This window comes from Orbicella franksi, chromosome 12 (genome assembly GCF_964199315.1).
Source record: "Orbicella franksi chromosome 12, jaOrbFran1.1, whole genome shotgun sequence".
Classification (NCBI taxonomy): Eukaryota; Metazoa; Cnidaria; class Anthozoa; order Scleractinia; family Merulinidae; genus Orbicella; species Orbicella franksi.
In genome coordinates, this window is record NC_138156.1 from 25767320 (window position 1) to 25781576 (window position 14257).

General features: G+C 40.9%; 3 protein-coding genes across 6 annotated transcripts; 2 read left to right on the forward strand and 1 right to left on the reverse strand.

Moving 5' to 3' along the window:
• Positions 1-17: 17 nt before the first annotated feature.
• Positions 18-7314, forward strand: LOC145463906 (serine racemase-like). 4 transcript variants are annotated; one of them, XM_081447697.1, is made up of 7 exons: positions 18-161; positions 1390-1567; positions 2301-2531; positions 3960-4082; positions 4431-4484; positions 4691-4862; positions 5353-7314. In XM_081447697.1, the coding sequence occupies exons 2-7, from the start codon at positions 1394-1396 to the stop codon at positions 5637-5639; spliced, it is 1041 nt and encodes a 346-aa protein (XP_081303823.1). In that variant the 5' UTR covers positions 18-161; positions 1390-1393; the 3' UTR covers positions 5640-7314. The 4 variants fall into 4 exon arrangements, with proteins under 4 accessions (XP_081303823.1, XP_081303826.1, XP_081303822.1 ...); XM_081447700.1 differs by having other exon boundaries at positions 20-161; positions 1423-1567; XM_081447696.1 differs by lacking the exon at positions 18-161 and having other exon boundaries at positions 860-1567.
• Positions 7315-10100: 2786 nt separating this feature from the next.
• Positions 10101-11186, reverse strand: LOC145462580 (uncharacterized). The gene has a single exon (XM_081446142.1). It carries the CDS (start codon positions 11027-11029, stop codon positions 10358-10360), a length of 672 nt encoding a protein of 223 aa, XP_081302268.1. The 5' UTR covers positions 11030-11186; the 3' UTR covers positions 10101-10357.
• A 1880-nt stretch (positions 11187-13066) lies between these two features.
• On the forward strand, positions 13067-14218 carry LOC145462579 (uncharacterized). The gene has a single exon (XM_081446141.1). The coding sequence runs from the start codon at positions 13279-13281 to the stop codon at positions 13948-13950; it is 672 nt and encodes a 223-aa protein (XP_081302267.1). The 5' UTR covers positions 13067-13278; the 3' UTR covers positions 13951-14218.
• The last annotated feature ends 39 nt before the right edge of the window (positions 14219-14257 follow it).

The window sequence follows — 14257 nt, forward strand, 5'->3', positions numbered from 1 at the left end:
AGCAGTTTCTCAATATTGCAGTAGGTACTGTATATAATAGCAACAATTTCTACCCACTTGCGAAGCGGAGGGTGACCGGGTGTCGTTCCATATTTCTCGACATCAGGTTGGCAAACGTTTATATATATATACGGAAAGGAGGTGTTACAAGTTTTGAGCAGGTAATAATCGATTTATTCCTTCTGGCAATAAGAATGGGAGAACAATTTGCAGTTGTACGTTCAACATCCCCTACTCGGGTCGGACAACCCCTCGGAAATGTAATCTTTAATTTCAAGTTTTGTTTGTTGCCCGGGCCGGGCCACAACGGTGTTTACGGTCGTATTACGAGGGTATTACGATATCAACACTAATTATGCTTGTGAGATGTGTATATCAAACGCCCACCATTCCCCCCCCCCCCCCTATCCCTCCCATTTTGAGTCAAATTCCTCAATGAAATCCTACATCGACAGACAGACAGACCGACAACCTCTATTAAAGCTTGGTAGCTTAAGCTGGGTTGTGCATAATAAATTAAATTAAATTAAATTAAAATTTTGTGTAACTATATGCATGATAAATAAATTCAGTTCATCTAATCTCCAAAATGCCTGTGGTCTCCCTGAGTATAGAAGATATTGATGTAGAAAGCTTAAATCTCCATTGCATTTTATGTAGATGAATACATTGGGACATTCCATCCGCACCCCACCCCACCCCACCCCCTTCCGGAGAGCAGCCTCTGGCACATGGCCTGTTGGAAAGTTTTTTCAAAGGGCTGACAAAATTTTTAACCCTTGGATGCAAACTTCAAAGGTACAGACCACAAAAAAAAGGTTGCCAGAATCTGACCTCTATAGGGGTAAGAGGGGGGGGGGGGGGGGAATAAGATATGGAATATCCCATTAGAGCATTAGATTATTGACAAGGTGGGTACGTAGGCTCAATTGCCAGCCGCTGTTTGGGAAAGGAGCACATGTTCCTCCCCACGAGAGAGTGGTGGAAATCGAACCTATAAAGGTGGTGTGCTAGCAAATCTTTTCTGTTCATGAAATTATAAATCCCCAGGATACTTTTCTCCCAAACTGTCACAATTTTAACCCCTTTCCCAAACAATTTTCTCCGAATCAGTTTCACATTATATGTGAATTGGTGAATTGTGGAAGGATGCCCCATCACTTTCTCTGGGTCCGTGATCTGTCTCTTCCAGCAGGTGGCAAGAATGAAAGGACTTCAAACTGAGATGGAAAAAAGCTTAGTTGTTCACTAAAATTTAAACATATATTTTCATCAGATTTTCTGGATGAATTATATAAAGCTTATAAAGAACTCTGCCTGAGATGGGCAAAGGGGGCAAGTTAGCTTGATCATGCATAATATACAACTTAATGGCTTGAAACTTCTCAGAAATATGGCTTCCAACACTGCTGTTGAAATAAGCCTTAAAGATGTTCAAGAAGCTGCAAAAAGAATTGAGCCTCACATACACAGAACACCTGTTATGACGTCCTCAACTTTAGACAGCATGGCAGGTAGAGCACTTCATTTCAAGTGTGAAATATTCCAAAAAATCGGAGCCTTCAAGGTCAGTATAATAACATATTCATGAAGTATAATTTATAACTGCTAATTAGCCTCTCTTTTGCTACCACTGTTTGGGTTAATGATAGTACAGTGGAACCCCGTTAATCTGGTCACCAACGGGCCACAAAAATTTGGCCATATTAACCGCATGGCTGTATATTAAAGGGGTTCTATCAATAAGAACATGACTGACTGCCAGCTTTTGTGCAGACCAGAATAAAGTGGCCATAACAATGATGAGGCCATATTAATGGTGGGGTTATAATGTATGTATGAAACCTCAGTCTATAAATATATACCATCTAATAATTTAACGTACATACATGGCTTTATGGACATCATGCAGTGTAATCACCCATTCAGACTTCTCCCATCTTCTCCACCATTAGGAGAGAGCAGGCAACATGGTAATGAATTTCTTAAATGCTGAGTGCAAAAGGTACAAGCTTTAACAGGGTTCCAGGGTCATGCTCTCCCAGAATATGTTCTGGATTTTAATTCTTTCAAGTCCCCTTTCCTGGGTTTCTAAATCATTCTGTCAATCTAAAAAATCTGAGTGATTTCCATAAAATGGTGGAAACTGATTCCCTTGGCTAGGAGAGTCTGTAATCTGGAAACCTCTATAAATTATATGCTTGAGCACCTCTATTAACTATAATACTGGTGCATTCTCTTAATAATAATTGAAACTACTAACATTAATTTTAAATTAAAATTAAATGGTACTTTTCCAGATCAGAGGAGCAATGAATGCCGTTCTTCAATTGCTAAACTCCCTGCCTGCTGATCAGAAACCTGTGCTTGTCACTCACAGCAGTGGTAACCATGCTCAAGCTATTGCACTGTCAGCAAAAATCATGGGTCTGAAGGCTTCCATTGCCATGCCTAGAAATGCACCACTAGTCAAGAAGGCGGCTGTTAGAGACTACGGAGCAACTATTGTTGACTGCGGTGTGTCAGGAGAGGTATGCCATTATTCCAATATAGATGTTCCAGAAAATATCTGCACCCCTGCCAAAGGGTTTTTTTTGGTTTGAACCCCTCCCCCTCTCCTCCTCCCACCATCCCTCTGGAAATTCCAGTTTTGGATCATATTTTTCTTTAAAAAAATAGTTTTTGAACCCCCTTTCCCCGTGGAATTTGCAATAAATTATATAAGGGAGTACAGTGGAACCTCGATTTAACGAACCTCTATTTAACGAAGTCCTCGATATAACGATATTCTATGTCCCGGCCAAAGTTACAGTAAAATGTATGGAATAGAACCTCGGTATAACGAACCTCGATATAACGAATTCTTCGATATAATGAACATAATCCGGAAGCCCAAACGTAAAATCTACCTCGATATAATGAATTACAATATCAACACGCGACAGAAGATAAACGCTGAACAGATCAACAGTCAACAAACCCGTGTAATCCTTATGGTAAAGAGACAGCAGTCTTTCAGTCAACGGCTTATTATATGTCATAGACATTAGCACTATAGTATTTCGACATCAATTAACTTCTGCTCTATCTTCCTTGAAATCCGGAAATGTTGGGTAGTGCAATATAACAACACTAAAGCCCATTTCCTTGTTTACATAGACAATTTTCTGTATAACCTCTACGTTGCAACATTTTTAAATCGCTACTCTGAAAGTGTCGTTTTTTGTAAACAAAAGCTGCGTGTCTGCTCAAAAGTGAAAATAATTGATACTGAAAGCCACCATGCTTAATGAATTGCATCTCAAAACGTCACTTCTGGATGACGAAAATTGCTTTGAATTGCGTGATAGAAGTCACCTGTGTTACAAATCAATCATTAACTATGACCTCGATATAACGAACATTTTGATCGTTTCCCCTCAAATTCGTTATATCGAGGTTTTCGATATAACGAACCCTCGATTTAACGAACAAATTTGGCCGGTCCCCAGCAACTTCGTTAAATCGAGGTTCCACTGTATGACCATTGTACCTTTTAGAGGTTAATAAAGCAGTTTTCATACCTCTTAGGGTGTTCTGCCTCAAAAGGCCCACAGCAGGAGTTTTTGCGATACCTTTTAGGGTATTGAACTGAAAAAGATATGACAGGGGATAATGTGCTGTTTTAGAATTGGTACCTCTTAGGGGTGAAAAATATTTAAAGCCACGCCTACAAAACAGGATCGTGGTACCTCTTAGTGGTTCTTTCCAAAATTTCTGACAAGCACCCTCATCCTTTTCATATGGGAGTCCCTGCCAGGAGAGTATGCAGTTAGCTTCTCTGGTAGCATCGTTAAGGATGAGAAAAGACCTTTGTACAAGGACCAGACATAGGAAATTTCATGTTATTTTTGACTACAATTGTGTGGATCCAGTGTGATTATAAATTAATGTGGATGTGTGGATGTATTTTATTTAAGGAGAGAGAATCAACATCTCAGAAGATCCTCAAGGAGACAAGCAATTCATATCTTATTCCTCCATTTGATCACCCTGACATCATAGCTGGCCAGGGTTCTATTGGTCTGGAATTGCTGGAACAGGTTTGTTTATTCTGTATTTTGTTGAAAAACAAATATACAGTTGAACCTCTGGTTGCGACCAGCTCTCATAAGCGACCACCACTCCTCAGCGACCAGTTTTCCAAAATACCAAAGGTTTCCAAGTCAAATCACTATATTTGGCACCTCTTGTAAGCAACCGCAACCACTTTTAGAGCTAAAAGTTTGAAATCTTCTGTTATTTTTAACCTCTCATAAGCAACCACTTGACAGATAATAGAGCAGAAATTGAATAATAAGGTGTTGTAACCATATCGCATTCCTAGGTAGTACAAAGACAAAAATTTTTCAATGGGAAGGACGGGATTTCTCTCAAAATTGACTTTTCAGACGAATAAAACATTTAAAAGATGGGGTACTCTGCAGTTACCATATGCTAACAAGGTAAGATTTTGACCCAATATGGTCTAAGCTCTCGTAAGTGACCATCTCCTGTAAGCGACCACCTAGGCTTGACAGGTTGCTTACGGGAGGTTAGAAACGTATTGGGCATGTGAAATGCTTGTATAGGGTATCTCATATCCAAGATGTGCTGGTGGAATAATAATTGTTAATTTTATGGCACTGGTAATCTCATTATTCTTGAGCAGGTCCCAAACTTGGATGCCGTAGTAGTCCCTATTGGTGGTGGTGGTATGCTGAGTGGAATCTGTATCGCACTCAAATCGCTCAAACCTGATATCAAGATTTATGCTGCAGAGCCTCTTAATGCCAATGACTGTGCAAAGTCATTTGCTGCCAGAGAGAGAATTCCTTTACCAGGCAAGTGTTTTGATAATGGTAGAATGTGAAGTACAACGTCAAGCCTAGGTGGCCTGCTACATAATTTAAGTCACTAGATTGGCTGTGGAGGCATAGTGGCCTTGTGGTTAGTGTGCTCAAGTCTGGAACGAGCTGTCTGGGTTCAAGCCCTGGCCAGGGACATAGGGTTGTGATCTTGGAAAAGATGCTTTACTTTCACAGTGCCTCTCTCCATGTACCAGGTGAAATAAATGGTTAGCAGAAAATTTGATGCTGGAGGTTAACACTGCAATGGACTTAAGCATCCCATCCAGGGAGGAAGAGGAAGAAATACCCCTAGTTGCTTGCCTTAGAACACAAAGACCTCGCACTGAACTCAAATCCAGATCACCTAATTCTGGAGTCCAGTCCACTAATGAATAGGAACTGTGACACCCTCAAGATGATGCTACCATACTTCACTCCCAATAAAGGAGAAATAATTTAAACTGTTTGCATCTCTTCTCAACAGGGCCTCCATCCACCATAGCTGATGGCTTAAGGACTAGTGTGGGCCATATAACCTGGCCAATCATAAGGGACAATGTAACTGACGTCATAACAGTTACAGAAGAAGAAATTATATCTGCAATGAGGGTGGTCTGGGAACGAATGAAACTGTTAATTGAGCCCTCTGCAGCTGTAGGTGTGGCAGCGGTATTGTCAGAGAGATTCAAAGCTCTTCCTGGTCTGCAGAACGTGGGTGTTGTTTTGTGCGGTGGAAACGTGGACCTTGATAATCTACCCTGGAAAAAGTAACAATTATTAAATATAGCTGGAGTGAATAACTAGCGTGTGCAAAGGTCTTCTTGTGATTTAACAAAAATGCTGACCAGAATTATAAATAACTCTAAACATAAAGCACCTTCAGGCCCTATTTTTAAAGAACTTTCCATACTAAAATTTCTTGACATTCGTTTCTTAGAGTTGATAAGTTGATAAACCTCTCCACCGAAGGTTTTAGTCACCGTTTTTCGCTTATTGACAACTCTGTTTGTAAGACATAAGACAAGAAATGCGAAACGCAAGAAATGTTCATGCTTTTAACCTGCTCTACCATAGAATCAATGCAGACTTTTTCGAGATATCAAGGTGTTTTAACTCTTCAACTGACGATATTGTTTGTTACGAGTCAGTTTCTCTAACCCCCATCCAAACATAACTTTTGAGACAAAGACAACACATTTTAAGATATCTCTGATTTTCTGTAACAGTCTGTAGACTCGCCTAAAATTCTTGATATCTAATATTTATTTCCATTCGTTTATAGTTTGAAATTGCCAGTTTCTAAACACAATCAAACAAGTCTTGTTAACTAGTCTAAATCACTTATATTACGGTTACCACAAAGCCTAAATTACAAGCATTATTTTCATTTGGCCTTCATTGCCACCTGTTTTTAAATTCTTTAATATATCATTTTTCTATTTTAATTGTTATTCTTTTTTTATTAGGTGTGGTAAATAAAAACTAGTGAGACAATCTCAGATAGTGCAGAGCGCAATTGATAGCTCTGATACAGTAGTCCCATAAGTACTCACCCCTGCTCGGTTCACTTCCGGTTTGTGTCTACCTTGGTAGTCTGCTACGGCTTTTCCCCTTTGCAGTGTGTATGTTTCAAGGTTGTATTTTCATTCAAGGTCCAAACATTACGTACAAATTAATTACTACTGGTGCTTTAAGTTGATTTTCGTTCATTTTAAATTCAACAATACGCTGAAGCAGCAAACGTGACAATTTAGCTCTTCACGCCAACTTTGTAACTTGATACTTTTGTTTTCCTCGCAAAGCCATGTAATATGAAACCCCTGTTTTCTCCAAAACATACGGAAGATGTCCTTGTTTTTTGGAGATAAATGAAAGAAAGTTAAATATCTGATGTAGTGATGAAGAAACGGAACAGAGACGATGTTTTACTAAAAATGCAAATTTTTACCGATGAACAAGAACTAATTTAATTATCAGATAGTCACGAAATACCACTTTCTTTTTCTGTTGCCACCTTTGTTGTTAACAATAAAACAATTCAAAATTAACACACAACGATATTGATGGCTGAGAAGCTTTTCAACGAAAAGTATTGAAGATAAACAGCGCTACTTGGCCGATATGAATGAGTCTCCTCAAAGACTGATTAAATTAATTTGAACTTTCATTAGGTGCCACGGCGTCTGCAGCAATATTTGAGCAGTTTCCTGGTTTCTTTTGTTACAAATTCACAATTTGCGGAGTATTAACGCCACTAACTTGAGAACTTTTTGGTCTCTCTTACAGACACAATTAAGGTAAGAAATAAACAAGTCGCTAAGGAGAAGCAATATATTTGAACTCTGACAAGCACACTATTGTAGATTGAAAACAGCAGATGATATTTGTTGAACCGACCTGTTTGTAATTCTAAAAGCTACGCGGCAGCCACAGTAACGTTTCACTTTTGCAATAAAAAGAGACAACTGGCGCTACCTGAAAAATAACTGCCGTCCTTGGTCACATGACACGATATATAAAATACTGCGTGTAAAGATAGTGTATAACACTAACAATGCTAGAACGCATGCGTCTTACATGTTGAGCTCTACCATAAGGAAAACCACTCAACATTTGTGCGTGATTCCGTATGCAATGTATCCTTCCCCTAATATAGAAGCCACGAACCCTAACTAATCTACGCATGCGTTTAGGGCAAATTAGTTTTGTTCTAAGGAGAATGGTACCACAAGGAGAGCAAGGGGTTACCTGAAACAAATATATAGTTTTGCGATGTTCAAAGTTAAGCGACGGCGATGGAATATGTTTTACGTAGAGTACACATGTACCTTTCCCACCCTACTCCCACTACTTCCTTGCCTCTAGACTAATTAATTAATTGAAATTAATTAATTAAACAAACATTAAAGTTTACACCTTAGCGCCATAGGGCCATAGCGCCATAGGGCCATAGCGCCATAGCGCCATAGTGCCTTAGTTCCTTAGCGGCAGGCAACCCCCATAACCATCCCAATAGTGCACTCTGCACTAAAAAACATATCGTTGATGAAGCTCTCAGTCTTTTTTGACAGACTGAAATGTTGGTGATAAAATTGACATTGTCAGTCTCGTCAGCTTGCGTGCGATTGGCCCACACTTAGGGACTAGCCTCTTGCAGATGTTCAGTTAGTTGGGGGGCAGCGCGAAAAACGGTGAACGAAAAAATAGGGAGAAGCGCGGTGAAAACCTATTATATTTTTATGCTCGCCGTTGCGCCCCAACTAACTGAACGCCTGGAAGACGCTACGTGGGGACGCGATCACTCTCTTGTCTGGGATAACTCGCGGGCTCGTGGCTTACAATCCCCAGAAGTTGGAATTTAATTTGTCTGTATGTCCCGTTCTTACCAGTGTATAACTACTCCCGCTAGAACCCTAGAATCTCTCAAGTTAATATCTGTTGAGAACTGCAAGAACAGTTAACACAGCCTCTCAAGCCAGTACATTAGATGGAAATAAGAGAAATGAGTCAAAGCTAACGGTGCAAAATTCTATTTTCTATTAATAATTTCCCATTTCGAATTCCCTGTTCCCATTCCCCAATCCTCCGTTCTTCATATTTTCTAAGAGAGGAAGTGGAAAGACCTGGTAAAGGTGCCCCCGATAGAAAGAGTCTTATCCAGCCCGTCTAGACTAGTCTAGAACCTTAGGCGGTGAAATGTTCAGTCTTCTACGATCTCTTATTCAAGTAGTTTACCTGTACTGAAGAGAAAAATGGCGTTATGACTACAAACTGTCCACTTTTAAGCTTCTGCAAGCTTTAAGACAGCTTTCAGCCACTTTCACTTTTAAAATTGGACAATCCTTGAACCACAGGAAAGACAACTTATGTTAACATAACACAGCTCGCGGCTTTGGTGGGTGAATTATCTGTCACCACATATAGTTGGACTGTTAAGTCCCTTCGTAAAAGCTCTCGACTTTCATCTTTATATACTTGTAGTTTATTTTCCCCCCCTTTCTTGTTTTTTCCCATCGCCAGCTACATAGCCTGAATTTTAACTGAATTTCAGTTCTGTTCCATCTTCATCAAGACTCATGACTCCGACATTTATTCCATTAGCGTAATTTCTTATAAAGATCATAGCTTATTATGCTCATATTTAGGTCGCTATTGTGTCCAATGGGGAGATAAGCTGAAGTATAAGCATAAGAGAAATACTTTCAGCCAATCAGTGAGCACTTTATGTTTATGCCAACCACGTCCTCACTGGACATAACATCGAAGGAAGCTTATATGCTTAGTTTATGTCGCAGCCTTCCCCACTAGCGTGCACGTTTCCTATGCTTACGCTTATACATGTGGGTTATTGAGCAAACGAGAACGAGGCCAATATCCAGCCATCTTGAACGAACAAGCTTGGTCAATATAGGATTTATTATAACGTCTTCGGGAAAGTTTTTCTTGCGGGACTCGGCGGGTAGTCCCGAGCGGGCAAAATAGCTCCATCTTGTCCGCTTGGGTAGCTAATCACAACGCAGATTTGGCTCATCTTGTCCCTTCATGGAGCTGGCCACATAATAATTATTCTTGTGCTTGTGCCGCAAGTGAGGACCGGGCTTCATTAGAACTCTTCTAGAAGATCTTTAGCTCTTGGAAACGTGCATGAACATAACATTGTCCCTGCGCGCCTCTATTAGTTCTGAAACTAGCTGCGGGGGCAAGCAATTCTTGTAACTCTATATAAGAAAAGAAAATTAAAGTTCAAATTTAAAGTGCAAGAACCTCGGATTTGGCGAAAAAAAACAAACGTTTTCGGGTAACCGAGAGAGCCACACCCACTGGGAACGAGGTTGGTTTGCAATTTTTTCGCGCGACGTGCCGGTCGTGCCAGTCAATATTGAAAAAAAATTTCCGCTTTGACTGAAAATCACTAGCGCGTGTTTGCCTTCATCCAAACAATCCATTGCAATAAGCGTGCGTCGCTATTGATGAAAGTGGACTATATAAAGACCATCGAGAATTGATTCCTATTGCTTCTCGGTTGGTAGAAACATTTATCATTCTCCAATTTCTCCGTTGGGGCATTTAGTATTTGCAGGTATTTGATTTCACGTAATTTTGGGCCGATTACAACGTTTACTCTCTGGTTAGGAACCTTAAAGCCAAAACTCCAAGAGGGTGGCGACACGAGAAAAATTTAAACAAGTACAACACAATTGGTAAGGACTGAATGGAAGTTTAATTTTACATTTCAGCTTTTTTTTATCAGGTATGCGTCAACATGCAAAGATAACTATTCCAATAACGTTCGTTTACATTAATCAGGAAACTAACTTTAGTGTGAATCGGAATAAAGGAGTTTATCACCGTACACAGTGATGTTTACCGACCCAATTAATGAAGAAAACAAAACAGACAGCTACCTCAAAGTTCTAAATATTCTAAATAAAGTGTTTCTTAATCAGTCCCTGTGGTTCATTAGTGCTGTCTTAGCTTTTCTTTCAATCTTAATCCAATTTTGGCGAGTCCTTGTACACGGTCACCTCAATGTAGTTGATAGTGTAGCGTTCGATGCTCTTGTAGCGATACAACTCGAAGGTCAGGCCCTTGCTTAGCTTCAAATAGTCGGAATACTGGGCGACAATCTTGTGGCCGTCATCGATGGCGCAGTAGGCAGATCCAAACAGCTCAGATGGCTTGAATGACAGCTCAAATTGATCAGGATTGGTCCTCTGCCTGCTAGCCACTGTTGCTGCCACGTTGGTGTTGGGGTTTCGCAACTTGGCTGCCGCGGAATCGCCTTCAACAGCTCTGTACGGACCAAGCGTGGCGTAGTCGTGGTTTGGATCCAAGAGCTGAATACCCACGGCAAAATCCCCGTCAGATATCATGTAAGACATTGGATCACGAATCTGCTGCGGCTCGGGCAGAACGACGCCCACTTTCATCTTCACCGTGATGTCTTCACTATCTTCCAGGCAGCCACTGGGAATAAGAGGAACACGGAAAATGTTCTCCCAGTCGGAGGAGTCTGCTTTGATGATAAGGTTCAGATCATCTCCCTCGTGCGGACAGTTCCAACGTGCGTTGTTGCGCAGCCAGTTGGGGAGCATCAGGCGATGGTAGAGAAGTTTGGGTCTGACAGCCTTGCATTTGTCATCCGGCTTGTCCTTCGGCATTCTTGTTTTTTCGATAGCAAATGAAAATGTCGAATTCAAGCGCTCGGTCCTGGAGCTGTCGGAGTCAATGACTCTGCAAACTGCTGACACGAATTTAAAGCGTCTGATAAAACAAAGCGACGGGTGTAACCTGATTATACAGAGACAAAGCAAAGTGCTTTTCTTTTAAATGGTCTAAAAATAAACCGATATTCATGAATACTCCCTTTAAGTGGTCAAGACTAATTTGCTGACCGTATGAGGGGCGGACTGAAAGAGTTAACGCTATGGGGCTGTCATTTTTCATATTCAAATTTTCTTTGTAGAAAAAAAAAATGGAAATCCGTATTTAAATTCAAGTACACCGGATATTATGGCTAACCTGTGTAAACAAGGCAGAACTTTCTAACACGCCAGTTTATATTTAGTCTCAGTTTTGGACCGATAAAAATTTCTGCACTGAGAAAAAAATTTCACCTGCTAACAGTTTCTTTCGACCCGATTAAAATAACCCTGGAATTAATCGGGGTTCTCGAGGTGGCAAATTTTTCAGTTCTTTGTTTTAGTGGTCATAGCTAAGTGGCCCTGTGAGATTATGTAATAAGCGTCTTTACTAATTGCTATTAAAAATATTCTGAAGCTCTTTATGTTACAAAATGAAGAGAAGTATTTTCGTTTTATTTAATTTTGTTTTCTTGTGAGCCAAGCAGTTTTAGGAATCTCTTCTTGAATACATTAATTTACACAAAGCATATTACTCTGAAACCGAAGAAGCTTGTGTTACTTTTGGAGTTTCGCTAAAAATACATTCCTCGAATCGCTTCCGTCAGATCGAGCTCGCGTTTCTCGATTGCACGGTAGCTGAAACGCAGTCACGTCTGTCTGGCCTAATTTGATTTAAATAATTTCGCGGTGTGCTCCTTTTTCTAACTCTTCTAAAGCTAACTCGAATCTCACTTAGATCGCAAATTTGCGTTTGTGGCTATGTCGGCCGGACAATTTGCGCAATTTTCACCTAGTTTGGAATACGTGATTCAAAATTACGACCTATAACCTACTTAAAATTTAAAAAAAAAAAACGTGACTTGCGGGGGAGGCAAATCCGTTTTTATATTTACCCAAACAACATTGATCATTCTGATGTTTGTTCCCAGAATTAGAACCCCCCGCCACCGCTTTGTCATTTAATTTCATTCCGGAACAGTTGAGAACACTTGCTAGACTGGTCTAGAAGGCGACTTGAAATGCTTGATTGATTAATCTCAAGGTGCGTGATGAGATCATCTGAGTTGGAGGCTAAGGACCGCTGCCAATTAACAATCACTGCTACCGATCAGCCCGGCAGCAATCTTAAGTAGCTTTTATTGACTGATTAACACTTAGATTATGAGGTCGAGATTTATTATGATGTGATAGTCGCCAGGGGGGACTCCCATATAAAAAGAACGGGGGTGCTCGTCGAAAAGTTCGAAAAGAACCCCTAAGAGATACCAAGATCCTGTTTTGCGGGTGCGGCCTGGAAATGTTTTCGCTCCTATGAGGCACCGATTCTAAAACAACACACTATCTCCAGTTACATTTTTTTCGGCCCAATACCCTAAAAGATCAGGCAGAAGCTCCCGCTGTGGACCTTTTGAGGCTGAACACCCCAAGAGGTACGAAAACCGCTAATGGTAGGACGAGCACCCCAGTCCTTTTAAAATGGGAGTACTCCCTTGCGGGTATAATTGAATCGGGCTGCGCTTCAACAATCACGTGTTATATCACGCGATAGGAATCACGAGCACCGGAATCTAATTGTTGAGTTGATAGTGAGGAACGTAGCCAATACGAGAACGGCAGTCCTGATAGAGCGCTAGTAGATTTATACTAATAACTAATAGCTACGGAGGGACGGAGCATCAAATCCATAGAAAACAACTTTGCTACGGGCGGGGTATAACATATACACTGATTTTGCACATGATTGACATGCATTAATATCGACATCGATGTACTTCAATTTGAATTTGCATTTATTGTTTCCGGGCAGTGGTTACTTACTCGCCCACTCATCACGGCCAGCAAAATCGTGTTGTACTTGACCAATTCTTCATTAATACCTTCCGAAAGCGCTTTACCTTGACCTCATCGCACAAGTGGGTCACTCCCATCGTTTTGTTATCAGATAGTATAAATTCGCGTGGCTGAGTTTGTAGAGTCACTTGCTCTAACGCTCCAGAACCAAGCGCTTGACTTTGACAGTTTCATTTGCTTTCTGAAAAACAAGAATGCCGAAGGACAAGCCGGATGACAAATGCAAGGCTGTCAGACCCAAACTTCTCTACCATCGCCTGATGCTCCCCAACTGGCTGCGCAACAACGCACGTTGGAACTGTCCGCACGAGGGAGATGATCTGAACCTTATCATCAAAGCAGACTCCTCCGACTGGGAGAACATTTTCCGTGTTCCTCTTATTCCCAGTGGCTGCCTGGAAGATAGTGAAGACATCACGGTGAAGATGAAAGTGGGCGTCGTTCTGCCCGAGCCGCAGCAGATTCGTGATCCAATGTCTTACATGATATCTGACGGGGATTTTGCCGTGGGTATTCAGCTCTTGGATCCAAACCACGACTACGCCACGCTTGGTCCGTACAGAGCTGTTGAAGGCGATTCCGCGGCAGCCAAGTTGCGAAACCCCAACACCAACGTGGCAGCAACAGTGGCTAGCAGGCAGAGGACCAATCCTGATCAATTTGAGCTGTCATTCAAGCCATCTGAGCTGTTTGGATCTGCCTACTGCGCCATCGATGACGGCCACAAGATTGTCGCCCAGTATTCCGACTATTTGAAGCTAAGCAAGGGCCTGACCTTCGAGTTGTATCGCTACAAGAGCATCGAACGCTACACTATCAACTACATTGAGGTGACCGTGTACAAGGACTCGCCAAAATTGGATTAAGATTGAAAGAAAAGCTAAGACAGCACTAATGAACCACAAGGACTGATTGAGAAACATTTTATTTAGACATGATTATCTACTTTTCTTGATTTTATGTGAGAATATTGCTTAGCTGCCTATTTTTTCTCTAATTAAATACTCGCAGATACGAACAAATATAATGCCGGCCTTTTTTGGAGTAGAGGCCTTTGTATGTTAACGCAGACCTATTGAAAACATTGAATTGTAAGTTAGCTAATGAAATTAAACTTTGTTTCTGTCCTTGTAAGCTGTGTTGTAAGTTTGTGCTTTTCGTGTCACCGCCTTC

Coding starts and splice junctions, on each gene's coding strand:
- LOC145463906 (XM_081447696.1), top strand. CDS start 1,352: ATGCATAATATACAACTTAATGGCTTGAAACTTCTCAGAAATATGGCT. Junction 2,532..3,959: donor ACTGCGGTGTGTCAGGAGAG/GTATGCCATTAT, acceptor ATTTTATTTAAG/GAGAGAGAATCAACATCTCA. Junction 4,863..5,352: donor AGAGAGAATTCCTTTACCAG/GCAAGTGTTTTG, acceptor TCTTCTCAACAG/GGCCTCCATCCACCATAGCT.
- LOC145462579 (XM_081446141.1), top strand. CDS start 13,279: ATGCCGAAGGACAAGCCGGATGACAAATGCAAGGCTGTCAGACCCAAA.
- LOC145462580 (XM_081446142.1), bottom strand. CDS start 11,029: ATGCCGAAGGACAAGCCGGATGACAAATGCAAGGCTGTCAGACCCAAA.